The sequence below is a fragment of the Salmo salar genome, chromosome ssa09, assembly GCF_905237065.1.
Source record: "Salmo salar chromosome ssa09, Ssal_v3.1, whole genome shotgun sequence".
Lineage (NCBI taxonomy): Eukaryota > Metazoa > Chordata > Actinopteri > Salmoniformes > Salmonidae > Salmo > Salmo salar.
In genome coordinates this window covers 81,358,799-81,386,436 of record NC_059450.1, presented here as the reverse complement: position 1 = coordinate 81,386,436, position 27,638 = coordinate 81,358,799, and the positions used below count along the sequence as shown (strand labels likewise).

Sequence of the window (27,638 nt, the reverse complement as noted above, 5' to 3'; positions counted from 1 at the left end):
GATCCCATTGGAAACCATTGATTTAGTTATAAAAATTATTTGGTATGAAGATAGGCAGAAACTGCTTCTCCAATAGATATCCCCGATCACACTTGTAGGCGATGTGATGGCGACGTTGGCTTCCTTCGATATACTTGATTTGACGAAAATGAAAACGTGTCAGTTTGTCACTTTCACGTGGTTGGAGTAATACAATGCTCAACTACGTACGACATTGGGCTCGAATCTAGGTTTTGTTTTAGATTGAGAGAAAATTGACAAACATGGAAGAATTTTCCAATTTCTCTCATTGACTTCTGAAACCCCAAACTCTGGCTTGGTCTGTTTAGCAAGCGTTCACGGATGTCTCGCGATGTTGCGCCTCTGGGTTTAGAAGCTCTGTAACACGTTTTGGAATGTTCAGATAGAAATGTGTTATGTAGAACAAACATGCATCTATACAAGAAATCCTGTAGGCTCTAATTATGGCATTACTATCTGCAACGTTGAGAACGTTTTGGCAACTAAACGTTGCCATGTTTGAGGAAGTGTTCATGTTCAATCGTTAGTCTATTACTGTCAATGGTTCAACCCGTTGACATCTAAATTTCCATGTGGTTCGTTAAACATAAGCTGTCAACCCAATTGTCATAAATTACCATTCTTTAATGGTAGGAATATTGATTGTCCTTATAGTATTAATGTCAGTGTTCCATTCTCAGACTACCAAACCACGAATTCATCACTCACTATCATATTGTCTGATAAAGCAGCATGTCAACGTTTATGGAGATGTGTTGGGTGGAGAGAAAGAAAGACAGGAACCAATTTGAGTTCTTTTATCAGCAATCGTTTTTGAACAATCAATCTATCCTACCAATATAAACATGCATGCTCAGTTTCTAAACGGTCTCTCCACAATAACAACACTAAACAGTTCAGAAGCAACCAGCCAAGATGAAAAAAAGGTGGGATAGATGGTAGGTACTGAAACATATGGTAAGATTACCCTCTGTAATCTCAAGGAACAATTTGGACCAACTGTAGCCCCTTGTGAAATCTGCAGCAATTTGTGTTAGTCATACAAAATGTCTTAAAAATCAGCACTAGATCATAAAAAATGAAGAGCAAAAAAAAAATATCATAATTATCCTCTTTAATTACAATGCACAATGTTCATCATTGAAAAATATGAAACTAAAGATAGAATAATTGAGTATTTTGGATTGACTATATCAGAGTTGTATAACTAAATCAATATAAAAAGTGATGAATTAACCCATCCAGTTGTGGGTGCAGAAACGATTATGCATCTCCAATCACACAAACTAGGAAGACCACTGGTTATTACAAAACACTGGAAAAGATAAGTATTTTGTAAGCTCTATGTTGGACCACTTGTCAAGTCTTCTTCAGGTGGTGAGACCTGGCATGTTCCCTTGCAAGACACAAATCCACTATGATCCTCAAAAGTGTACAGAGTATACTATAGGTCAGTGTACAAGGTTGCCATGAAGTACCTCAAGCAACAACAGTGTTCTTCTTCACGCCTGATCAGTGGAAGGTCTATGGAGTTCTTAAAATGTTTCTCATTAACATTTTGAGAGACCTGAATCTGTACGCAAATGATCAATTCTCTAGTATTTACAAGATCGAGTGTAACGTCCCAGATCTGCAATCACAGATTTCACAGGGGGACAAACACAAGATGACCAATTTCAAAGTATTTCTATTTATTCCCCCCCAACATGGCTACATAGAAATTATGTAACTTGTGCGCATCATGAAATTAGTGCCATTATGTGGCAAACACCAATGTGGTCAGCCTGTAAGTCTGAAGTAAGTCTGGTTTAACAAAGGTAAAAGGCAGAAGCTCCTGTTATGATATTGGAGCAATACAGAGTTTTAACGTGCCACACTACCGGTTGGACTCTAGGTTCAAATAAAAGTCAAAACATCAACACTTTAAAAACAAAAGTCTGTTAATTAGTCTAGTTTCACAAATCTGCCCAAGGTGATTTGGGACTATTCTCCATAGTGAGAGGCAGTTTTGGCAGGTCGAGGGCGAGAGGTCGGTAGGTGGGCTGTGGGGTGATTTCGGCTCAGTCACATGGTGGAGCATTGCCATTGGGGCAGGGGCTAGAGGTTCTTCTGAGGGATCCACTGCACTCAGACTGGACCCGCTGGGCATAGTCGAGGTGTATCCATCACATCACATGATGTACACCTTCTCAGCTTGGGAGAAGCTGAAGACTTCTTTGGTTCTGGGGCAGATCACCTTGTCATCTTGACGAATGGATAGAAGAGACTAGAGGAAGGAGAAATGATTAACATGAATAATAACAATTACTCCATTGCCATTGTAAAGATGAAATGTGTGGGATGTAGAGACTCACGTTGTATCCGTAAACATAGCCGTTGGGCAGCATCATGGGTGGGTTATTCTCATTCATCACCTCCCCAGAGATTTTGCACACCAGACGGGAGTTGGCACAGTGTGCCATGGGCAGGGGCTGGGCCAGTTTGTTCAGGGACTTGCTGCACACGGGGCAGTCAGGGTTTTTAGAGGTGCCATCCTCCTTATAACACTGACTGCGTGCAGAAAGGTTAAGGGCTAAAACTGTAACTTTCACTTTACATTCTAGTACTTAACAGCTGGAGGTCTTTGGCAGAACACATTGAGCCAAATATTTTGAAGACCTTGAATTTGATGTGCAGTTTTAGATAAGTAATTATAGAGACCTGGCCATCACAATCAAAAGGAGACAATGTGCATCACCAAAACAAGCAGATGACAGAGCACCACATGCTACTGGTTGAAACAGCTAAACTAAGGAGCACAGAGCAGTGACCAGAAAAGATACGGAGTTTTGATAGCAGACAGGCCAGCCTGGAGTGTGATGGTAAACACAGAGTTGTTGCCCAGCTGATGTAATCTGTAGTTGTCGTATCTGAACTGTTGGATCAGCATTTTCCAGCGGGCAGGGTCCAGGAGATCCTGTGAGGGTTGACAGACAAAGAGATGATCAGACCTGATCACAGGCCTACAGTATTTGACATTCCCGAAAGACATATGCACACTACAGGCTAGGGCATTTTATGGTATTACCTTATAAGGGGAGATATGGGTGTCTGAGGGGAACGCCAGCATACCCATCACCTGCCGCACCTCATCCAGCTGACCCCCCTCTGCTTGGCTGAAGTGCTTCCGCGCATGTCTGTGAAAAACATGGATCATGATTGTTTTCATTTGAACTTTAAATATGTCTCAATGTTAACCTGAATATTTTATTACAGGATGTGCAATGTCAGCAGAAACAGTTTCCTACCTGACGGCGTCCATGCGCTTGTTCTGTCGGATGAGCTCGATAAACTCCTGGATTCGCAGACTAAACTCCAAACAGCTCTGGAAGGAGAAGCATCAATGAGTTAATATGTACATATAATGTACGAGACATCATGATCTACTAACAGACATGGCATAATCTCCTGACTTACCTTCATCTTGCGGAGGCGTGATTTGTTGTCATGACACCAGGCCAAACAGGTGGCGGTTTCCTGTCGCTCTAGCGACTCCTCCACCTCTTTGGCTGTGAGGAACATCTCAATGTTGACCAGGTCCTGAAGGACAGGGAGAAAGAGGGGTCATGTGAAATAGAGACAGCACAGAAAATGTAGTTCTCTAAACAATTACAATACTAGCAGCCATTGGAGATACTACCAAAGTCTTTTACTGTAAAGGATAAGAAACTATAAATAGTATCCACGCATACAAGATTACATATTGACGAAGTGGGACGCACCTCAATGCCACTTTGCCGTGCCAGTTTGACCGCTGTGTTGTAATAGCCACACCGCAGCAAGTGTTCCACCATCATGCGGTCCATTCGTTTCTTTTTCCAGACATTGACGCCCACTGGCTGGTCGCTGCTGTGTTCCTTCAGGTGTTCAATCCTCCGCTTACACAGCTTAGCACTCTCATCCTCCGCCTGGATGGACTCAGCAGCCTATCCAATATTCACATGTTCTATACTTACTGCATGTAGTACTTGATCTCTGCTGGATCCTCTTCATTTTACTGCTTTGATTAACTTATGTTGATAAATCATTGTTTTTGAAATCGCTCAATAAACATGTACAAGATTTAACAAGTGCTTAAGAAATTTGCAAACGTGAAGTTGGCTGAAATATTGGTAGCTAAGCTATCTGGGGTTGATCGAGGAATACTATAAATACATTTAAAAAAATCTCTTCACAGCAACATTTCAATGCTAACTGTTCAGAGGGCAACTGTCTGAACCTACCTTCCTCTTCAGGGCACTGAGCTTCTCCACCACCCCATCTAGAAGGGACACCACAGAATCCACCACTGGGAAACTGCTGAGGGTCTTCTCCAGCTCTGCCACCACCATGGTTACGTGACTCGTCTCCCGGTCAATGTTCTTCTGTGCAGCTCTGAAGCGCTTGTTCAGAGTTTCATATGGTACCTGTACATATGATCAATGCAAAAGCTACATGAGGTGGTTTCAGTCATCCATTCTGACCATTTAGGGTTCATTATTTGGCTGAAGTTTCCAAATATTCGATCAAATATTTGATCACTTGCTGGGATCATAACCTCTAGTTGAGTGTACAAAACATTATGAACACCTGCTTTTTCCTTGACAGACTGAACAGATGAAAACTACACTAATATATATATATATATATGGTGATCTTAGGCTTGTGTGCGGCTGCTCGGCCATGGAAACCCATTTATAACAGCACTTACAGTTGACCGGGGCAGCTCTAGCAGGGCAGAAATTTGACAAACTGACTGTCGCTGCTGTGTACACATACTTCTGTCTGTCTGTCTGTCTGTCTGTCTGTCTGTACACACACACACACACACACACACACACACACACACACACACACACACACACACACACACACACACAGAAGTATGTGTACATCCCTTCAAATTAGTGGATTCAGCCATCTCAGCCACACCCGTTGCTGACAGGTGTATAAAGTCGAGCACACAGCCATGCAATCTTCAGACATACATTCAACGTGGCAGAGTCATACGATACCACCTTTCAAACAAGTCAGTTCGTCAAATTTCTGCCCTGCTAGAGCTGCCCCGGTCAACTGTAAGTGCTGTTATAAATGGGTTTCCATGGCCGAGCAGCCGCACACAAGCCTAAGATCACCATGCTCAATGCCAAGAATCAGCTGGAGTGGTGGAAAGCTTGCTGCCATTGGACTCTGGAGCAGTGGAAACACGTTCTCTGGAGTGATGAATAACACTTCACCATCTGGCAGTCCGACTGACAAATCTGAGTTTGGCAGATGCCAGGAGAAAGCTAACCTGCCCCAAATGCATAGTGTCTAGGGCTGTTGCGTTGACCGTATTACAGCCACAATGGCGGTCACGAGACAAATTCCACATGACCGTTTAGTCACGGTAATTAGGCTTCTCCAAGCTCTGATGCTGCTGATGGTCATTAGTAGCCTACCAAACTTGCTAACGGCCTGGTACTCAGCACTCTATTGTCCCTCTAATCACACATCATCAATGCAAATGTATTCGAAAATCGAATCAAAACACTTTTGCACAACATTTCTATAAGCTATACAATTGCGGGAGAAAAACAGAGTGATGGCCGCTAATAAAAAGAGGTTCCCATCAGTTTTCTATAGGCTAGGCCTACTATTTTATTTCTCAACAACTACTGCCCCCTCTCCTAATATTAACCTGTTTAGGATAGGGGGCAGTATTTTCACGGCCAGATAAAAAACGTACCCGATTTAATCTGGTTATTACTCCTGCCCAGAAACTAGAATATGCATATAATTGTTTGATTTGGATAGAAAACACCCTAAAGTTTCTAACTGTTTGAATGGTGTCTGTGAGTATAACAGAACTCATATGGCAGGCCAAAACCTGAGAAGATTCTAAACAGGAAGTGCCCTCTCTGACCATTTCTTGGCCTTGTATAGCCTCTTTATCGAAAACAGAGGATCTCTGCTGTAACGTGACATTTTCTAAGACTCCCATAGGCTCTCAGAAGGCGCCAGAACGTTGAATGATGACTCTGCAGTCCCTGGCTGAAAAACAGTAGCGCATTTGGATAGTGGTCGATCTGAGAACAATGAAACGGGCGCACGCGTGCACGTGAAGAGTCCATTTTACATTTTCAGTCTTTGAACGAAAACAACGTCGCCCGGTCGGAATATTATCGCTATTTTACGAGAAAAATCGCATAAAAATTGATTTTAAACAGCGTTTTGACATGCTTCGAAGTACGGTAATGGAATATTTTGAATTTTTTTGTCACGATACGCGCCGGCGCGTCACCCTTCGGCTAGTGTCTTGAACGCAAGAACAAACGCAGCTATTTGGATATAACTATGGATTATTTGGAACCAAACCAACATTTGTTGTTGAAGTAGAAGTCCTGGGAGTGCATGTGAACGTCACATGCTAATGTAAAAAGCTGGTTTTTGATATAAATATGAACTTGATTGAACAAAACATGCATGTATTGTATAACATCATGTCCTAGGAGTGTCATCTGATGAAGATCAAAGGTTAGTGCTGCATTTAGCTGTGGTTTTGGTTTTTGTGACATTATATGCTAGCTTGAAAAATGGGTGTCTGATTATTTCTGGCTGGGTACTCTCCTGACATAATCTAATGGTTTTGCTTTCGTTGTAAAGCCTTTTTGAAATCGGACAATGTGGTTAGATAAAGGAGAGTCTTGTCTTTAAAATGGTGTAAAATAGTCATATGTTTGAAAAATTGAAGTTTTGGGATTTTTGAGGAGTTTGTAATTCGCGCCACACCCTATCATTGGATATTGGAGTGGTGTTCCGCTAGCGGAACATCTAGATGTAAGAGGTTAAGAACATTGCTTATATTTACAACAGGAGTATAGCCTACCTGGCTGGCATGAAAATAAACCACGGGGAAAAGCATCCTCCATTCTCTATTTAAGTGCATAGATTACATATTTTTCCCCGCTGCCCGTTTCGATACAGGTGAATAATAATGGTCCATTCTAAATCATAACAAATGTCACACATATATTATTTAGTATATGTAAAGACAAGATTAAATGAAGAATAGGCTAATATTGTCACCCATTAGACTATCACTTGTGAATTATATATTATCACTTGTGAATGATGCCCAGCATAAGAAACAATGCCTTTTTTTGCAACTTGTTCGAATCATAATCGCACACCTCATGTAGCATAGCCCACAGGGCTGTTTTAATAAGGTTTGTATCACAACTAAAGTGGCCGAATAACGTCTTAAAATTAAGCACATTAACCTGCTTTACAAGGGATGTAGAGCCTGACTGGCATATATAAGCAGCACGTGAGTTTCAAATTTGGGGAATATCATTTTCACCATTAAAAATGCACCTTTATAATAAAAGCATTACATGCATAATTGTATTTGCGGTCACTTTTGATAATGGTGTTTTCCGCTAATGGAATATTCACACTTATAGCCTACTACCATTTGAAGAAATAGCCTAATAGTTTATCAACATTTTAAGCTAAACGTTCTGATGTTGCGTCAGCCACATTGCATAAAAAAGTTTTTTTTGATGCTAGTGCTTGTATTCATTTTGGATCTATTGCATCCCACAACTGTCCCAGACTATGTTTGAAATATTTATTTCTTGCACAGAATAGGTCAACTTTAGTACTATGGGGATAGTAGATTGACATAGGCTAGTGCTTTTGCTGTTTGTTAGGCCTACTTATCTTGTTGGCTGATAAAGTAAATGTGGACAGTTCTTCATATATCTTCAATATGCACCTCGGAATTGAATAAGGACACGCGCAGTTGCGCCCCTGATGTGTCTGTCTTCACTTGTAGCCTGTGAGAAAGACCTGATCATATGCCTGAAAGCCATGCGAGTGAGAGACGCTTCGGATTGCGCAGCACACTCAGGGAGAAGGGCACAACGCAGCAATCCGGGCCTCAGAGTATGCTATCCGTTTCTTCTGAAATAGACTACATTTTCTTCATATCATGCATCTTTAGACCCGTCTAAAATAAATAATGGATTTATTATGAAGGGGTAGGCTATATAACATGGATTTATTACACTTTTTAAAATGGCTTGTAGGCTGTGTGTGGAAGCCAGGAGATGCTAAATGTGTTTATGTTAATTAACGGTCAATTACCGTGAGACCGACAGTTATTTGCTTGACAATCACCTGCTGATGAAATTGTGTGACCGCCACAGCCCATATAGTGCCAACTTTAAAGGTCTGGGGCTGTTTTTCATGGTTCGGGTTAGGCCCCTTAGTTTCAGAGAAGGGAAATCTTAACACTACAGCATACAATGACAATCTAGACAATTCTGTAATTCCAACTTTGTGGCAACAGTTTGGGGAAAGCCCTTTCCTGTTTCAGCATGACAATGCCCCTGTGCACAAAACGAGGTCCATACAGAAATGGTTTGTCAAGATCGGTGAGGAAGAACTTGACTGGCCTGCACAGACCCTTGACCTCAACCCCATCGAATACCTTTGGGATGAATTGGTACACCGACAGCGAGCCCGGCATAATCGCCCAACATCAGTGCCCAATCTCACTAATGCTTTGTGGCTGAATAGAAGCAAATCCCCGCAGCAATGTTCCAACATCTAGTGGAAAGCCTTCCCAGAAGAGTGGAGGTTGTTATTGCCGAAAAGGGGGGACCAATTCCATATTAATGCCCATGGTGGTTTTGGAATGATGTTCGACAAGCAGGTGTCCACATACACTACATGACCAGAAGTATGATCCCTTATTGCTGTCACTTGTTAAATCCAGTCAACTGTTTCCTGTGTTTATCAAGAATGGTCCACCAACCAAAGGACATCCAGCCAAGTCAACATGGACCAGCATCACTGTGGAACACTTGACAACTTGTAGAGTCCATGCGCCGACGAATTGCAGGTGTTCTGATATGCAATATTAGGAAGGTGTTCTTAATGTATAACAGATTCCAACCAACCACATAAGGCCTTAGTTTTGGGACATCTGGAGTCTATATTGGTTGGACTCCCTGAGTTGTGCATTGTTCTGGTGGCTGGCAATGGAAAATAACCCTACCACAATATAGCCGGCTTCACCAAAGAAGCATTTCCTTTCAACAAAAGCATTTGTATAATCTCTAGGAACTCTACTTACCAGATGTAAAGTGAAATATGTCAACTTTTGTCCTTACAGCACCATATTCCCGTTGAGTTAGAGGGCTGCCATTAGACCACGCACTTCACGCGAGACTTCCTACAGCTAAATCTGGCGTGGGTCGGACAAAAGTTGGATTCAGACGTTTATTTCATAGCAAGGGTCAAATTTCAAATTACATCTGGTAAGTAGAGTTCCTCGAGATTATACAAATGCTTTTGTTGAAAGGGTTGAAAGGAAATGTTTCTTTGGTTAAGCCGGCTATATTGTGGTAGGGTTATTTTCCTTTGCCACCCACCAGAATGATTCACAACTCAGGGCGTCCAACCAATACAGACTCCCGACAGTGTGTCCCAAAGCTACTAAGGCCTCAGCTCTGATAATATCAATCATCACAGTCCTATTATGCGAATTAAAGTAACAACACTTAAATGTCGTACAAGTACTCTTACAATCCCAATTTAATTAAACGACTATTCAGATAAAATGGCGACTAAGAAAGCAAACATACAGCCGTCTAGCAGCAGCCACATAACAATAAGTGTCGCAGTGTGATATGGCTGCAAACTCGATCTTCTCAGCCATATTGTCGAGGCAGTAATTTGAGGACACTGCGCTTGTTAGCTAGCTTTAAAAAAACATCTAGTAATAGCTACTAACTAGTCCACTGACCATAATTACACAGTTGTAAACGATCAACTGACTAGCATTCATGTCGCTTTGGATTTGTGACTAACTTAGTTAGCTTGCATGCTAGCGACATCTGAATATTTTTGGTGACGCTGTACTTCACACGGCTGGTGAGGAACCATCCTTGTCATGGCATGTTGATTTCATAGGGACACAATACTAGCTAACAGCTAGCTATGGTGAATTTGGAAACAAACGTGAATAACTAGTTAAGTTAAATTGATCTAACCTAGAAATTTGTTAGCATTCAAATCTGCGTCAGTGACAGAGGAAACGTATTCACACACGAGCTGGCCATCCAATTCCAAGTAATGTTAACGTTATCACGTGCAGTGTGATGAATTGCTGACTTCACAAGCCACGGAATATGGACAGAGAACCAGCTAAAGCTAGCTAGCCGACACGACAGATATCAGCTGGCTAGCTAGCAAGTTAGCATAAGATACGTGGCAAATGTGTATATTTTTAGCTAACCACGTTTGCGAATAACCACCAATCTTCTCGATAATTGACAATCAACTACTGGATTGGGATGTTGTATCTGACCAAGTCTTTTCATAACCTCAATCTAACATTTGCCCCGTTGTTTTGAACCAACTTGCCCCTGCCTGACGTCGTTAACGTTGGTTAGCTTGATAGCTAATAGCCAGCCAAATGATCGGAATTAGCGCCTAGTTTGACAAATCTGAAGCTCATGCCTGCATCACGATCGGTTAGTCTTGATTTTCATTCAAATAAGCCATTTCAAACCTTCAAAGTGGGATACTCTTGAACCTTCAGCGCCATGGATAGTTGGGCAGCTGTCTCTTGCACCGCCATCTTCATTTGTGAATTTCTAGGATTTTACTTGCAGTGCAAAAAATACGTATGCTCACTACAGCCATCTAGTGTGCTGGTGTCGTCAGTAAAATATTTTTGGGGTGTGTAGAAAAATGTCTGTTGAATGAAATTGGGCCCAAGCAAGCTTCTTCTTTTTTACTTATTTTCGAATACGTGGTTGTACATGCGGCAGGGGTTTTAAGAACAACTGAGAGGTGAGAGAGCTAGCTGTTGGTGGCGTACATGAATGACACTGGTGGCAATGACACTGTTGACAAAACACAAGCCTAGTAGGTACAATCTGTAAGATATCTTGATGTTAAATGGTCATTTCAAAATGCCTTTAGTTGCTCAAGATGTATTAAGTAAGTGAAGTTATCTTTTTATTGAATAATGGACTTTACATGACCTGTTAGTCATGAACTGAAGCTCAAATGTTATTTGTCTAACAGTGAAATGCTTTGTAAACAATAGGTGTAGACTAACAGTGAAATGCTTACTTACAGGTCCTTTTCCAACAATGCAGAGTTAAAAATAAAAAACAGAAATACCTTATTTACATAAGTATTCAGACCCTTTGCAATGAGACTCGAAATTGAGCTCAGGTGCATCCTGTTTCCGTTGATCATCCTTGAGATGTTTATACAAATTGATTGTAGTCCATCTGTGGTAAATTCAATTGAATGGACATGATTTGGAAAGTCTCACACCAGTCTATATAAGGTCCCAAAGTTGACAGTGCATGTCAGAGAAAGAAACAAGCCATGAGGTTGAATACATTGTCCGTAGAGCACCGAGACAGGATTGTTTGGAGCCACAGATCTGGGGAAGGGTACAAAACAGATTAAGTTTGGAACCACCAAGACTCTTCCTAGAGCTGGCCGCACAGCCAAACCGAGCAATCGGGGGATAAAGGCCTTGGTCAGGGAGGTGACCAAGAACCCAATGGTCACTCTGACAGAGCTCCAGAGTTCCTCTGTGGAGATGGGAGAACCTTCCAGAAGGACAACCATCTCTGCAGCACTCCACCAATCTGGCCTTTACGGTAGAGTGGCCAGATGAAAGCCACTCCTCAGTAAAATGCTCGCTTGGAGTTTGCCAAAAGGCACCTAAAGGACTCTCAGACCATGAGAAACAAGATTCTCTGGTTTGATGAAACCAAGACTGAACTCTTTGGCCTGAATGCCAAGCGTCATGTCTGGAGGAAATCTGGCACCATCCCTAAGGTAAAGCATGGTGGTGGCAGCAGCATGCTGTGGGAATGTTTTTCAGTGGCAGGAACTGGGAGACTAGTCAGGATTGAGGGAAAGATGAATGGAGCAAAGTAGAGCAAGATCCTTGATGAAAACCTGCTCCAGTGCGCTCAGGACCTTGGACTGGGTCGAAGGTTCATATTCCAACAGGACAACGACCCTAAGCACACAGCCAAGACAACGCAGAAGTGGCTTTGGGACAAGTGTCTGAATGTCCTTGAGTGGCCCAGACAGAGCCCGGACTTGAACCCGATCGAACATCTCTGGGGAGACCTGAAAATAGCTGTGCAGCAACGCTCCCCATCCAACCTGACAGAGTTTGAGAGGATCTGCAGAGAAGAATGGGAGAAACTCCCCAAATACAGGTGTGCCAAGCTTGTAGCGTCATACCCAAGAAGACTCAAGGCTGTAATCGCTGCCAAAGGTGCTTCAACAAAGTACTGAGTAAAGGGTCTGAAAATGTATGTAAATCTGATATTTCAGTTCTTTAAAAAAAAAAAAAAAACATTTGCAAAAAACTCCCCCCCCCCCTTTGTCATTATGGGGTCTTGTGTGTAGATTGATGAAGGGGGAAAAAAACAACTCAACCAATTTTAGAATAAGGCTGTAACATAACAAAATGTGGAAAAAGTCAAGGGGTCTGAATACTTTCTGAATGCACTGTAAGTATGTGTGGGTAGAGTCCAGTGTATGTGCATAGAGTCAGAGCATGAAAGTTAGTGTAAAAAAGGGTCAATGCAGGTTGTCCAGAGTGGCCATTTGATTAGCTATTTAGGAGTCTTATGGCTTGGAGTTAGAAGCTGTACAGGGTCCTGTTGGTTCCAGACTTGGTGCACTGGTACCGCTTGCCATGCGGGAGCAGAGAGAACAGTCTGTGGCTTGGGTGGCTGGAGTTTTTGACAATTTTTCCAAGCTGTCCTTCTCAGAACCTATTATCAATGATGATCACAATCCACTCAGACTCAGTTTGTTTGCACTATGCCATTCTTTCTCAGTGATACAATCACATGACAAAGGCAACAGATGCTGATGATCAGAAATTATTTATTTTCCAGAGCTAAAAAGAAGACCAAATCTACTTGAACATGTAAGTATATGTAATTGGTTTCAATGGCAAATCTACAAAGATACACATTACTTTAAGCAGTGCACTGTCAATGTCTAAAGATATAAGAATGAACAGTAGACCACCTCCTTATGTATATGATCTATATTTTGAATGTGCATAAAACATCATGAAGAATTCCTTTCGGTAAAAGGTTCTATTGTCTGATCCAACGTGCCATTTGAAAAATATTTCGCTCAGCCATTACTGACTCTTGTTCCCCATACACTCTCTCCCTTTTCTCTTTCCCCCTCCCCCTCTCTCCACTGCATGCTCAGATTTATTTTCCTGTAGGAGCCCCCCCCCCCCAAGCCTGTCTAGTTGAGTAATGAGCCATATTGTGATTGGCTACTATCCAGAGGCAGCCAACCTTGATTGGCTGTCACATAGCTCCTATGATTGGCCAATGCTCTGCCGCATGTTTTAGCAAGCACAAGCACAGTCTGGATTTGAGACACAGAAGAGGGTGATGCAAGGTTTGTGATCGTCCACCCCCATGTTGTGGTTCCTTTGTGCCGTGTGTGGTTGTCCAGGTCACTAGGTCAGGATACAGGGCAGCGTTGTGTTCACTCAGCGAGGGGGAGTATGCTGAGTGGCACTGAGAGGGGAGGGGCATAGGGGGGAAGTATGGAGATGAGAAGTTGTAGATACTGTAGTATGGTGTTTTTGTGTGTTTATCAGTGGTCTAATACTTTGAACTGTATTGTGATGCTGTTCCCAGCCCTCTTTACTGAGAGATAATGTGTGTGTGTGGGAGGTTTTTCGGTGTTATTACTAGGAGTCAGTAGTGCATTTTACACTGATACGCTTGTGCTTTTTCAAGAACAAGGAGTGAAGAATTTTGAAGCAATCAACACTGAGTCCTACACCACAGGTTTCTGATTTTCCACACACCTTTAAATTCTCCTAATACGAAAAGATAGGTCTGTTGGACCCCCCCCCAATTCAATTCAAAGGGCTTTATTGACACTCTCTCTCTCTCTCTCTCTCTCTCTCTCTCTCAGAAAAGCATAACCAATCCAATTATACATTTGGCTAGTTCCACAAATATAACCAGCATCTGCTATTTACAGTATAACATTCACATAGGTCCGTTGCAACTTAAAAGACGACATTAGACTTGCTGTCAGTCATCAAATGGCCAGTGCTTTGGTTGGCCTGTGCATCTCTCTGGTTGTTTGTGGAATCCGATGTGAAGGAGCAGAACCATTAGCTACGCTGCAGTGAGTGCTGGGGAGTTGGCTGCAGTCTGTGCTCAGACCATTGGCTCAGACAGCATAATCTTTCTCTGGGGCATCTTCCTCTCCCCTCCTTTTCTCTGTCCTTCTCTCTTTACCCTTCACATCTTCTTCTCTCCCCTCTACTGCATGTCTTATTTCATGTACAGTTCAGATATAACAGTGGATGCCATATTGTCATTCAAGATATTTGTGTTTTCTGTGTTCCGTATTCAATGAGTCACTGTTTCATGTGTTATGTGGCGGTTCCAGATTGTATCACACTCTGTGTTTATAGTCAGTTGTTGTTCCATTCTCTCCCAGCTCTGCTCGTGTTTAGATGTTACTTTGCTAAATGATCCACAAAGGAATATTTGTATCTGGGGCTATTTAATTGGCAGATGCAATGTGCCAACATGCCCATACATTGAACTAAAATAGAAACGCAACAATTACAAAGACTTTACTGAGTTACAGTTCATATGAGAAAATGTGTAATTTTTTTACATGACTGGGAATACAGATATGCATCTGTTGGTCACAGATACCTTAAAAAAAGCTATAGTGTGGCCACCATTTGCCTCATGCAGCGCGGCACATCTCCTTCGCATAGAGTTGGCGGGAACTGGAACACGCGGTCGTACACGTCGACCCAGAGCATCCCAAACATGCTCAATGGGTGACGTGTGTGGTGAGTATGCAGGCCATGGGAGAACTGGGACAATTTCAGCTTCCAGGAATTGTGTACAGATCCTGATGACAAGGGGCCGTGCATTATCATGCTAAAACATGAGGTGCTGGGGGCCTCCCGGGTGGCGCAGTGGTCTAAGGCACTGCATCGCAGTGCTAGCTGTGCCACCAGAGATTCTGGGTTCGAGTCCAGGCTCTGTCGCAGCCGGCCGCGACCGGGAGGCCCATGGGGCGGCGTACAATTGGCCCAGCATCTTCCGGGTTGGGGAGGGTTTGGCCGGCAGGGATATCCTTGTCTCATCACGCACTAGTGACTCCTGTGGTGGGCCGGGCACAGTGCACGCTGACCAGGTCGCCAGGTCTACGGTGTTTCCTCCGACACATTGGTGCGGCTGGCTTCCGGGTTGGATGTGCATTGTGTTGGGTTGGGTTGTGTTTCGGAGGCCGCATGGCTCTCGACCTTCGCCTCTCCTGAGTCCGTACTGGAGTTGCAGCGATGAGACAAGACTGTAACTACTACCAATTGGATACCACGAAATTGGGGAGAAAAAGGGGTAAAATAATAATTAAAAATAATAAAAACATGAGGTGCTGGAGGCGGATGAATGGCACGACAATGGGCCTCAGGATCTCGTCACGGTATCTCTGTGCATTCAAATTGACTGCCCATACCATAACCCCACCGCCACCATGGGGCACTCTGTTCACAACGTTGACATCAGCAAACCGCTCACCCACACGACACCATACTCGCTGTCTGCCATCTGTCCGGTACAGTTGAAATCGGGATTCATCCGTGAAGAGTACACTTCTCCAGCATGCCAGTGTCCATCAAAGGGTTTGGCCGGCAGGGATATCCTTGCCCACTGAAGACGGTTACAACGCCAAACTGCAGTTAGGTTAAGACCCTGGTGAGGACGGCGAGCACGAAGAAGAGCTTCCCAGAGACTGGTTGTGCAAACCTATAGTTTCATCAGCAAACCCATCAGTTTCATCAGGGTGGCTGGTATCAGACGATCCTGCAACTGAAGAAGCCAGAGGTGGAGGTCCTGGGCTGGCATGGTTACACGTGCTCTGCGTTTGTGAGGCCGATAGGACCGATAGGACAACGTTGGAGGCGGCATATGGTAGAGAAATTAACATTAAATTATCTGACAACAGCTCTGGTGGACATTCCTGCAGTCAGGATGCCAATTGCATGCTCCCTCTAAACTTGAGACATCTGTGGCCTTGTGTTGTGTGACACAACTGCCCATTTTAGAGTAGCATTTTTATTGTTCCCAGCTTCTTGATATGCTACACCTGTCAGGTGGATGGATTATCTTGGCAAAGGAGAAATGTTTTGAGAGAAACAAGCTTTTTGTGCGTATGAAACATTTCTGGGATATTTTAATTCGGCTCATATGAGTTATCTAGCCCTATGATACAGCGATGTAGCCTGGATGGGATACATGTTAGAGGACATGCTGTGCTAGATCGGCTGAAATGGAGTAACAAAACAAAAGTCTCCCACTTAAGTATTTTCCACTCAAGCACAAGTGGAGATCTGTTTACCTTCCAGCATTCGCTTGTAAGAAGTTGTGCAGAAAAAAACTTTGCAGTGACCAGGTGAATAGATCTTTAAAAATGGCAACATAGTTCTTATCACTGGCCAGGGTGTGAACCAGCATAGAGAGCTTTGGGACACAGTATTTGTTTGATAATTGAATGTGCTATCAAATTAACCTTGTGTTGTATTTCCAAAAATCCAAAAGGATTTACCTCATTAGTTTACCATAAAGACTCAGAATTTTGTGGCTCTGGATAATCACCGGTGACACACTGGGGCTGTCATTCAAATAAGAGTTTTTTGTGTGTTTGTCTCAGGAGCATGAATTACAATGACACCTTAGTAGAGTAGAGTCATTAACAGTAGAGTCATTAACAGTGAGTCAAGATATCTATGGTTTTAATCATATTTACTGAGAAACCATATGGTAACTTATTTCAAAGATGTAATCACAATCGATAATTAAAGATGTGTAGGTTTTTTAATGCTTGTTTTAAATCTTAAAGACAAACAAGTCAATCATGTAATTATTATGTTATTATTATGTTATTACACATCTTTGTCTTGATATGCAGCAAATGTACACCATGCACTGTAAACTGCAACTCAGCAAAGTTATTATGTATCACATTTTAATTTACATGTTTTATTTTAGGGCGTTTGCTTTTCTTCTGTTGGCTATAGCCTATCTTCTGTTATTGCATAACACTTTACATTTGGCCTTCTTTCGGAAAACAAAAGCTACATTTCGTGTGGCCTTAGCTCCACCCCATTTCTTTTCTCATTTTCTTTCAGCCACCTCACTCACGCGGCTGCTCTCTCTCGATCTCCCACTCCCATAAATGCAGTGACACTTGCATTCTGTGTGCACGCGCGTGTGACAGAGAGCGATAGTCGAAATAGAAAGTGAGGAAGGAAGGGAGAGTGAGGGAGCATAAGGGAAGTAAAAAAAAGGGGGAGCATATGTATGTTTGTCACTGAGGGGGAAAAGGAAGAACATTCAAGTATCCGCCATATGCTGTGGATTTATGATGTCTTGCTGAAGTGAATGCCCTTTTTTGGGGAAAAAGATGGGAAGCTCGCATTTGCTGAACAAAGGCTTGCCTTTAGGTAAACATTTACCTTTCCTTTTGTGCATGGGACCAAATGTTAACTGTGATTGCGTTGTGTGGTGTGGACACAGATATGTGTGTTCAGTGTGCTGTACAGTATTCTACCTTCCCCTCCCCCCTCTTCCTTCCCTCCTCCCCTCTCTCTCTTTCTCTCTCCATTATCTTTCATCTCTCCCATTCAGCCACTTACAATGCTGTAATGACTTGCTTTCCACTCCGAATGTGTTTCTGTTTAGCTGTTTTGGACCTGGTCAGAGGAGATGTGTGTGAGGGGTTAGAGCCTTTCTGTGTTGATCCAGGGAACGATTAGCCTCCTGTGGGATGAAGGACAGTACTATTTCCCTCTGAAAATGTGAGGCAAGGACACACACAGCACATATTTCCTGTTCATTGTGCAGTGGGGAACGGTATTTCCAGTTCCGGCCTTGACTTGCTTCCTCATTTTCCTTTCAGGGGAGAAGGAAACTTTGATTCTAGAACAGTCTACTAGGGGAATACTTCAGGTTCAGGAAGTACAGAAAACAGCTATGTAGGTGCTTAGCACTGATGCTGCTATGGTGAATACTTCCATGTTTTCATACTGGTGTCTGTTACTTGGACATTTTGTTTTCTTGTATTCACAACAGCAGCATATTGTCTACATTGGGGGTATTGTCTGATCTTCATGATTGATCTTTGTATGATTATTCATGTCTGGGCTCATAGGGGTCTTTTGATTCTGTGATCAAAGGATCGTGTCTTATCTAATTAAAATTGACACACCAATTCACCCCTGGGGTGCTCAAATTGGCAGAATTACCACAATACAAAGCTCACATATCATTATGGCCATGGAATGTCATGATAGTGGTGATAAAACATGCATTGTTTGTTCTTATTTTTCTTTTTTAGCATTTTTGTCATCTTTGAAGAAAAATGTATTGTAGACCAACCAGACGGGGCTTAGTGATCTGTGTACGTGAGAGAGTGCTTGTGTGATTGTGTTTGCCTGTGTGTGTGCGCACACGTTCGCTTGCGTGTGTATCGGTGTATGAGCAGGTGTGCGTGTGTGTGTGTGTGTGTGTGTGTGTGTGTACTGGTAGCTGATGAGGGAGTGAGCTGAAGGAGAGGGGTGTGTCTAGACTCCCCTGGCTCATCTGGGAGGGAGATCTCCTGTGGGAACAACAGTGGGTAGAGACGGTCACGCCATGTTTGTGCCAGATTGGCTATGATCATAAATCACACAGCTCGAGCTGCTCACAGGTGCACCATTTTTCCCTCTCCCTATGGTGGTTACAGTTACAATGCTACCTTTAATATGAATGCAAATCTAGATTTTATTGTGCTGTATTGAAATCGAATGGGCTGATTCCTGGCATGCTCACTGTAAAAACAATAGTCTAATAAATAAAATAGAGCTATGTTTGAAGCATTTCACATGTGCATGTTAGAGGACAGCTCTGATATCCTTGTAGAACACAACTGGGGTTTTCTGGGGTGCTGACCTTATTTTCAGGAAGTAGCTTTGACTGTATGAGCATAGATGACAGTTCACTGTAGCAGACGGAGGAGGGACAACTCTTAGGCCACAAGAGACACTGTTTAGAATATTGGACCCAAGGGTCGTTCCTACTGATTCTCACAAGGTCATATCCTCCACTGGAATGAAAGATATTTCCTTCCAGTTAGAACAGAGTCTGTAAATGTGTCAGTAAAGCGATGATGGGGATCTTTTTCCCTTCTCACTATTTCTCCCTGTTGATGTGTTCACATGAATCCCTTATTAGAGCACGTGGAATACCATGTAGAACTGGTGCTCATATGTGGACTAATTCCAGTGTTAATCCAGAAGACTGAATTGTGTAGTAAAGTACACTACATCCCCTTGTTACTGATATCTTCCAAAACAAGTGGATGTACAGTTAAAACACAGATTATTTGGGACAATGAGTAGCATCAGTGTAGAAAATGAAACCTATTCTAACAATTTGATGCACAGTTGCATTGTTCTGTGTGTGAACCGTAGTGCAATTGACCCACACAGTTGCTCTTTAAATTGGTTTCTCACTGAAGTGGTTTAGTCATTTTATAGTTGATAGGGGCATGGCAGTTGGTTAAATGTCATGTAAAGTTTAGTTACCACTCTCACCATCATTTGATGAATTGCACCATCAGGGGGTGTATTTCTCATTTTCTATGAAAGGCTCCTGCTCCTGGCGGCTTTTCAGAAACATCCATGAAGATGACCTATGACATTTTTAAATGGCTTTCCAGTCATGGATGCAATATTGACTTATTAAAAACCGCAAATAATTCTCTGAAACCCAAATAAAGTATGAGACCCCTTTTGTGGATTTTTGTTTACTCGCATGGGAATCATTAACATACCAACTGACAACTGGATTAGTGGTTGTTTTAGGTGGAAAATAGTAAGCAAGATCATAAACACAGCTGCAATTTTCCCACACTGCCATGTCATATCACAACCCATACTATAGACATACCTCTTTCCAGACTTACTGTCTGTGAGCGGTCCTTAACAGTAGACTATGATGTCAAATATAGTATGTTTACCCATCCTCTCTGTCTACAGGCATCCGGCCCCCAATTATGAACGGGCCCATGCACCCCCGGCCCCTGGTGGCCCTGCTGGACGGGCGTGACTGCACCATAGAGATGCCCATCCTGAAAGACGTGGCCACTGTGGCCTTCTGTGATGCCCAGTCCACCCAGGAGATCCATGAGAAGGTCCTGCCATGCTCTACATGTTATCTGTCTGCTCAGCTTCATTTACATGCTACCAGTTTCAAGTTAATTCGACTTAAAAAAGAATCCCTGGCCTAAAAACAGTATTTGTTTACCATATTATATGCAAGACCCTGTGCTGTTAAACAAGTTTGTTCAAACACCGTAATCAACAATGTCCTAAAAACAATGACACAAACAACTAATTTACAATGACAGAAATAAGCCTGACAAGTATACATATTTCAGTAAAAATAAATGGAATCTCCCTAATTAACAGAACAGTACAATAGACTTTATGTATCTTTTTTTATTTTAATTTATGTTGCCTTTTGGTAGGCAGCCATTTGTAATTAAGTATTTGTTCTTAATTGACTTGCCTAGATAAATAAAGGTGAAAGATAATAATAATATAATATGACTTGATTATATCCAGTGTTTTTCCCACCCAGTGCAAGAAAGCAAAATTAAACATCAGAGGAAAATTGGCCATCCATACTTCCTGTAGTGCTGATTCCCAGTGTGTGTTTTCTCCTGCTCTGGTTCTGAATGTATGGCAGGCTGAATCGTTGAGCTCTTCCTGGCCCTTCACAAACAGATGGCACCCACATTCTCTCCTCATTCCCTTTCACAGGCCCATAACCACCCAGCTCCTTGCCTAATTAAAAGATCCCCTTTCAGTTTAATTGAGCTACATGGTGGCTTTACACAGCGTATAAAGGGAGAAGTGGCAGAGCGTATGGTACTAGCTGCAGTTGGGCTGATCATGAAATGAAACGTCAAACGTGGTGAGAATAGATGGGCTATCACTACAAGAGCCCAATGGAGAGCCCATGTCAGGGCCTATGGAACAACAACACCGCTATGGTTAATGAATTGCTATGCATTCGGATGACACATTAGTTTAGTTCTATTTCTCTTATTGAATGGTGCTGTATAACTGTCCGCTGATGTACTAAACATGAGAGCGTTGTGTTGGCAGGTACTGAACAAGGCTGTAGGAGCTGTGATGTACTAAACCTCATAGCGTTGTGTTGGCAGGTACTGAACGAGGCTGTAGGAGCTGTGATGTACTAAACCTCATAGCGTTGTGTTGGCAGGTACTAAACGAGGCTGTAGGAGCTGTAATGTACTAAACCTCATAGCGTTGTGTTGGCAGGTACTAAACGAGGCTGTAGGAGCTGTAATGTACTAAACCTCATAGCGTTGTGTTGGCAGGTAATGAACGAGACTGTAGGAGCTGTGATGTACTAAACCTCATAGCGTTGTGTTGGCAGGTACTGAACGAGGCTGTAGGAGCTGTGATGTACTAAACCTCATAGCGTTGTGTTGGCAGGTACTGAACGAGGCTGTAGGAGCTGTGATGTACTATACCTCATAGCGTTGTGTTGGCAGGTACTGAACGAGGCTGTAGGAGCTGTGATGTACTAAACCTCATAGCGTTGTGTTGGCAGGTAATGAACGAGGCTGTAGGAGCTGTGATGTACTAAACCTCATAGCGTTGTGTTGGCAGGTACTGAACGAGGCTGTAGGAGCTGTAATGTACTAAACCTCATAGCGTTGTGTTGGCAGGTACTGAACGAGGCTGTAGGAGCTCTGGTGTATCACACCATCACACTAATGAGGGAGGACCTTGACAAATTCAAGGCACTGCGGATCATTGTTCGCATAGGCAGCGGCTTCGACAACATCGATATCAAGTCAGCTGGAGATTTAGGTGAGATCCTGCTGTGCTCTTTCTCAACTTGATACGGATGTCCACCTAAAGACTTACAGGCTGTGAACTGATCACTAGGTCAAATCTTCTATTATTTTCTGCATGTTATGATATTCCATTTAAATAAAGTGCAATTGCTCAGATCTGCATAATAAAAAGAAAAAATGTTTTGATACAGTACACGTCAAAAGTTTGGACACATACTCATTCAAGGGTTTTTCTTTATTTTTAGTAGCATCTACATTGTAGAATAATAGTGAAGACATCAAAACTATGAAATAACACATATGGAATCATGTAGTAACCAAAAAAGATTTAGACACCCTTTGCCTTGATGACAGCTTTGCACATTCTCTCAACCAGCTTCATGAGGTAGTCACCTGGAATGGATTTCAGTTAACAGGTGTGCCTTGTTAAAAGTACATTTGTGTAATTTCTTTCCTTCTTAATGCGTTTGAGCCAATCAGTTGTGTTGTGGCAAGGTAGGGGTGGTATACAGAAGATTATGGCAAGAACAGCTCAAATAAGCAATGAGAAATGACATGAAGATCAGTCAATCCGGAAAATTTATTTGAAAGTTGCTTCAAGTGCAGTTGCAAAAACCATCAAGCGCTATGATGAAACTGGCTCTCATGAGGACCGCCACAGGACAGGAAGACCCAGAGTTACCTCTGCTGCAGAGGATAAGCTCATTAGCTTCCAGCGTCAGAAATTGCAGCCCAAATAAATGCTTCACAGAGTTCAAGTAACAGACACATCTCAACAGTAACTGCTCAGAGGAGACTGCGTGAATCAGGCCATCATGGTCGAATTACTGAAAAGAAACCACTACTAAAGGACATCAATAAGAAGAAGACTTGCTTGAACCAAGAAACACGAGCAATGGACATTAAACCGGTGGAAATGTGTCCTTTTGGTCTGATGAGTCCAAATTTGAGATTTTTGGTTCCAACCCCTGTGTCTTTGTGAGACGCAGAGTAGGTGAACGGATGATCTCTGCATGTGTGGTTCCCACCGTGAAGCATGGAGGAGGAGGTGTGATAGCGCTTTGCTGGTGACACTGTCTGTGATTTGTTTAGAATGAATTCAAGGCACACTTAACCAGCATGGCTACCACAGCATTCTGCAGCGATACGCCATCCCATCTGGTTTGCTCTTAGTCCCACTATCAGACCCAAAACACACCTCCAGACTGTGTAAGGGCTATTTTACCAAGAAGGAGAGTGATGGAGTGCTGCATCAGATGACCTGGCCTCCACAATCACCCGACCTCAACCCAATTGAGACGGTTTGGGAGGAGTTGGACCGCAGAGTGAAGAAAAAGCAGCCAACAAGTGCTCAGCATATGTGGGAACTCCTTTAAGACTGTTGGAAAAGCATTCCAGGTGTTGCTGGTTGAGAGAATGCCAAGCGTGTGCAAAGCTGTCATCAAGGCAAAGAGTGGCTCTTTATAATCCATTTTATAAAATAAATATATTTTGATTTGTTTAAAAACCTTTTGGGTTACTACATGATTCCATATGTGTTTATTTCATAGTTTTGATGTCTTCACTAGTATTCTACTGTGTAGAAACTAGTAAAAATAAAGAAAAACACTTGAATAAATAGGTGTGTTGTAACTTTTGACTGGTACTGTAGGTCTATACCCACCTTACATTAGGAGTAGCTGTTTACATTCGTCCTGTCCTCCAATAGGGATAGCAGTGTGTAACATGCCAGCAGCATCGGTGGAGGAGACAGCGGACTCCACACTGTGTCACATCCTTAACCTGTACAGACGGACCACGTGGCTCCACCAGGCGCTGCGCGAGGGCACCCGGGTCCAGAGTGTGGAGCAGATCAGGGAGGTGGCGTCTGGGGCGGCGCGGATCCGTGGGGAGACACTTGGCATCATCGGCCTCGGTTAGTGTGAGATATTACAGTACAATGTTATATTATAGATGTAGGATCTTAATTTGATCACCCTGTTGCAGGATAACTTTCCTCCAATGCAGGACATTTAAAACTTGTAGTGTATTTGAGGTTTAAAAAGGCTTTCCACGTTGACATTTCAGACTTGATTTTCCCTTACGAAAAATGTATCAACCTCTACAAACATTTCCATTAATTATAATCCACATAATAATTCACATTTCTTGTTGCTGCAGGATTATATTCCTGCTGTAGTAAACTGGCTCAAATTAAGATCCTGCACCTGTACATTGTATTACACTGCCCAACTGGCTGTTAGCTGAAGATAACATTGTCGGTATAATGAATAGGAAATCGGTTGTTTAAATATGGGCTTGTTTAGTAGAGTTCGATGGCTTTTCTGTATGCCATTTTGAGCTGTGATGTGTTACAAAACAGGCATAGTGAATGTGTAAGGAATTCATCTTTATTGTATCTCCTTGCTGTAACTATTTACTTGTCTGGGTATTACTCAAATGTCCATGTTGTTGTCTGTCCTCAGGTCGTGTTGGCCAGGCTGTAGCACTGAGAGCCAAAGCCTTTGGGTTTAATGTGATATTCTATGACCCGTACCTGTCTGACGGAGTGGAGCGAGCCCTGGGCCTGCAGCGCGTCAACACCCTCCAGGACCTGCTCTTCCACAGCGACTGTGTCACCCTCCACTGCAGCCTCAACGAGCACAACCACCACCTCATCAACGACTTTACCATCAAACAGGTTGGGGCCGTGACACGCACATGCAATTGCACAGACAGAAATATATAGACACTCACTCACAGAAGCCTACTGGATCCATGTCACTGCACTGGGGGATTTAAATCTACTAAGAAGACCAATGTAGCATGTCCTTTACAGTTGTGTCCTGCACGGTCTACATATTTTATATGGTGTGTTGTAGATGCGCCAGGGTGCGTTCCTGGTTAACACGGCCCGAGGGGGGCTGGTGGAGGAGAAAGCCCTGGCTCAGGCCCTGAAAGAGGGGAGGATCCGAGGAGCGGCCCTGGACGTCCACGAGACAGAGCCCTTCGGGTGAGCTAACTTTGAATTCTTCTACTGTTTTCATTCTACTGATATTTATATGACACTCTGTTGAATTGATGTTAACAATAAATTCCCATGTTTCTTCTGTCTCAGTTTCAACCAGGGCCCTCTGAAAGATGCTCCAAACCTCATCTGTACTCCCCACGCTGCCTGGTACAGTGAACAGGCTTCTATTGAGATGAGAGAGGAGGCAGCCAGGGAGATCCGCCGAGCCATTTCAGGTAACACCATTACACTAAGCATGGGTATTCTCAGGTGGATTCTTGTGTCAGGCTCCCCTTTCACTAATAAACAACAGAAAAGCCACAATAACAACTCCCCAATAAGCACATTGTGCTTCATCAGTGACCGTTTCCTGCTTCCAGGTCGTATTCCAGACAGCCTGAAGAACTGTGTGAATAAGGAGTTCCTTAGCCAGACTAGTCACTGGGCCAGTATGACCCCTGCTGTCAGTCACCCTGAGGTCAATGGGGCATACAGGTAATACAGCCACTGTTGGTACAGAATAACATGTAGATACAGGCACTGTATGCATATTTTGCCACAGGCCAAAATAAAATGCTGGGTGTTATTTGTGGATGCTGGTGACTCATTTTCTGGGCATCCTCTCCTTCTCCCAGATACCCTCCTGGTGTTGTGAGTTTGGCCTCTGGGGGGCTCCCTCCGCCTGTAGAGGGGATCGTTCCTAGTGCCGTGCCCATCACACACAGCCTGTCCAGCGCCGCCCACCCCCCTCGCGCCCCCTCGCCGGGCCAGCCGGGAAAAGCAGAGTTGGACAGAGAGCAGCACCCCAACGACCAGTTGTAGCCCCGCCCCACAGAGCTCTCTGTCCAATTATAGAACTCTGCTGGTCTTCATCACCCCAAAGAGGAATGGAACTGAAGCATCATGGGTTCTAAACAGCTGCCATGAAACAGACAGACTCACAGAGGTCCATTACAGTTCATCTGGTCCAACCATAGTGGAGTCAGTCGTCTTTTTGAAACTTTTTTTTTGTGTAGAAAAAAAAATAGAATAATATTGTGGATTCGAAAAGAGAAAAATATCCTTTAAAGCCAATCCTACTGTTTAGACTATAGTTTGTCCAAGTAACGTGGGCGAATGTCTGTTTCTGTGTCCTATGGGTTCTTGTTAAAGCAGAAGTAGTTGATTATAACATGATTGTAACTGTTTGTGTACAGTTTTTAGAAATATGAAAACAATTATTTGTAGTGCAGTCTAAAAGAAAAACAAGGGTGAAAACTAAACAACCGATTTTAAAAAGACAATAGAATTTTTGTTTTATATGTTTCCCAACAAGCCCCAAAAGAGGCAGCTTTTGCACAGGTTCTCAGGAAATGGAGTTTCCCTAGTTCTTTTTCTTCTACACCACATAGTGCTTTGTTTTTCTACCCGCCTGCCTCTGGTCTATATTAGCAAAAATACTTTAAGTTCCATTTGTTCTTTCAGTTTAAGGGGCATGTTGTTCTGTAGTCTTCAGCCTCTGTATAAATGTTAAAACTGTGCATTTTGGGAGAGAAGACCCCCCTGTCTTGTGCATACCTGACGTACTGCTTGCCTGTGTCAGTGTGACTTGATTGTAACGTGTCTGAGAAGAGAAGCAGCTCCCAGCTGCACAATTAGTAGCAGACATACATTGCCTCTCTTCTGGTGAAGTAGTAGGTTAGCAATATACATACTATATATTATAAATATCATTATTTTTGGTTAACCAATATCCAAAAAGAGATGTTTGTGACTGTATGCATTTGTATGAATTATTTTAAAAATAAATAAAAGTCCCTGTTGAAAGGTCAAATGTTATGTCATTGTCCGTTGGCATTCTGTCCAAGTTCTGATATGATTAGTCTTGTGTGCCAGGCTTCTAGGCTCTCCTATACAGTGTGATTAGATTACTAAAATTAGATATGACAGGCTTTTTCAAATATGAGGAAAATGGATGCATTACCAAATACCTCCACTAGATGGGACAATAGATGCAAGGTTCAAGGCCAATGTAACTGTCTGAATTTCCACTAGATTATTATTATGATTTTCAATAAACATATTTGGTCTCAAGGATACAGAAATAAAATCATATTCATCTTACTTAAAAAGTCATGTTGCATGAAAACCTCTGATCTTGATTAATTCCATGTGTATCTGTTGGAACGTAGAAAGATATGCACTGAATTATATTGAACAAAAATAGAAACCCAACGATTTCAAAGACTTTACTGAGTTTCAGTTCATATGTGGAAATCAGTCAATTTAAATACATTCATTAGGCGCTAATCTATTGATTTCACATGACTGGGAATACAGATATGCATCTATTGGTCACAGACACCTTAAAAAAAAAGTAGGGGTGTGACCACCATTTGCCTCATGCGGTGCGCCACAGCTCCTTGGCATAGAGTTAATCAGGCAGTTGATTGTGGTCTGTGGAATGTTGTCCCACTCTTCTTCAATGGCTGTGCGAAGTTGCTGGATATTGACGGGAACTGGAACACGCTGTTGTACAAGTTGATCCAGAGCATCCCAAACATGCTCAATGGGTGACATGTCTGGTGAGTAAGCAGGCCATGGAAGAACAGACATTTTCAGCTTCTAGGAATTGTGTACAGAT

General features: G+C 42.8%; 2 protein-coding genes across 5 annotated transcripts; one reads left to right on the top strand and one right to left on the bottom strand.

Annotated features, from left to right (window-relative positions):
* Positions 1-803: 803 nt before the first annotated feature.
* On the bottom strand, positions 804-10,713 carry LOC106612003 (macrophage erythroblast attacher, E3 ubiquitin ligase). Its single transcript, XM_014212760.2, has 9 exons — positions 10,604-10,713; positions 4,284-4,466; positions 3,783-3,986; positions 3,478-3,600; positions 3,309-3,385; positions 3,089-3,197; positions 2,844-2,977; positions 2,376-2,571; positions 804-2,287 (listed from the first exon to the last, which is right to left on the bottom strand). Exons 1-9 carry the CDS (start codon positions 10,676-10,678, stop codon positions 2,192-2,194), a joined length of 1,197 nt encoding a protein of 398 aa, XP_014068235.1. The 5' UTR covers positions 10,679-10,713; the 3' UTR covers positions 804-2,191.
* On the top strand, positions 9,249-26,833 carry ctbp1 (C-terminal binding protein 1). Of its 4 annotated transcripts, none has more exons than XM_014212668.2 (10): positions 9,249-9,347; positions 12,981-13,012; positions 20,171-20,325; positions 21,895-22,039; positions 23,735-23,941; positions 24,492-24,706; positions 24,888-25,018; positions 25,124-25,251; positions 25,396-25,510; positions 25,651-26,833. In XM_014212668.2, the coding sequence occupies exons 3-10, from the start codon at positions 20,188-20,190 to the stop codon at positions 25,835-25,837; spliced, it is 1,266 nt and encodes a 421-aa protein (XP_014068143.1). In that variant the 5' UTR covers positions 9,249-9,347; positions 12,981-13,012; positions 20,171-20,187; the 3' UTR covers positions 25,838-26,833.
* Positions 26,834-27,638: the final 805 nt, after the last annotated feature.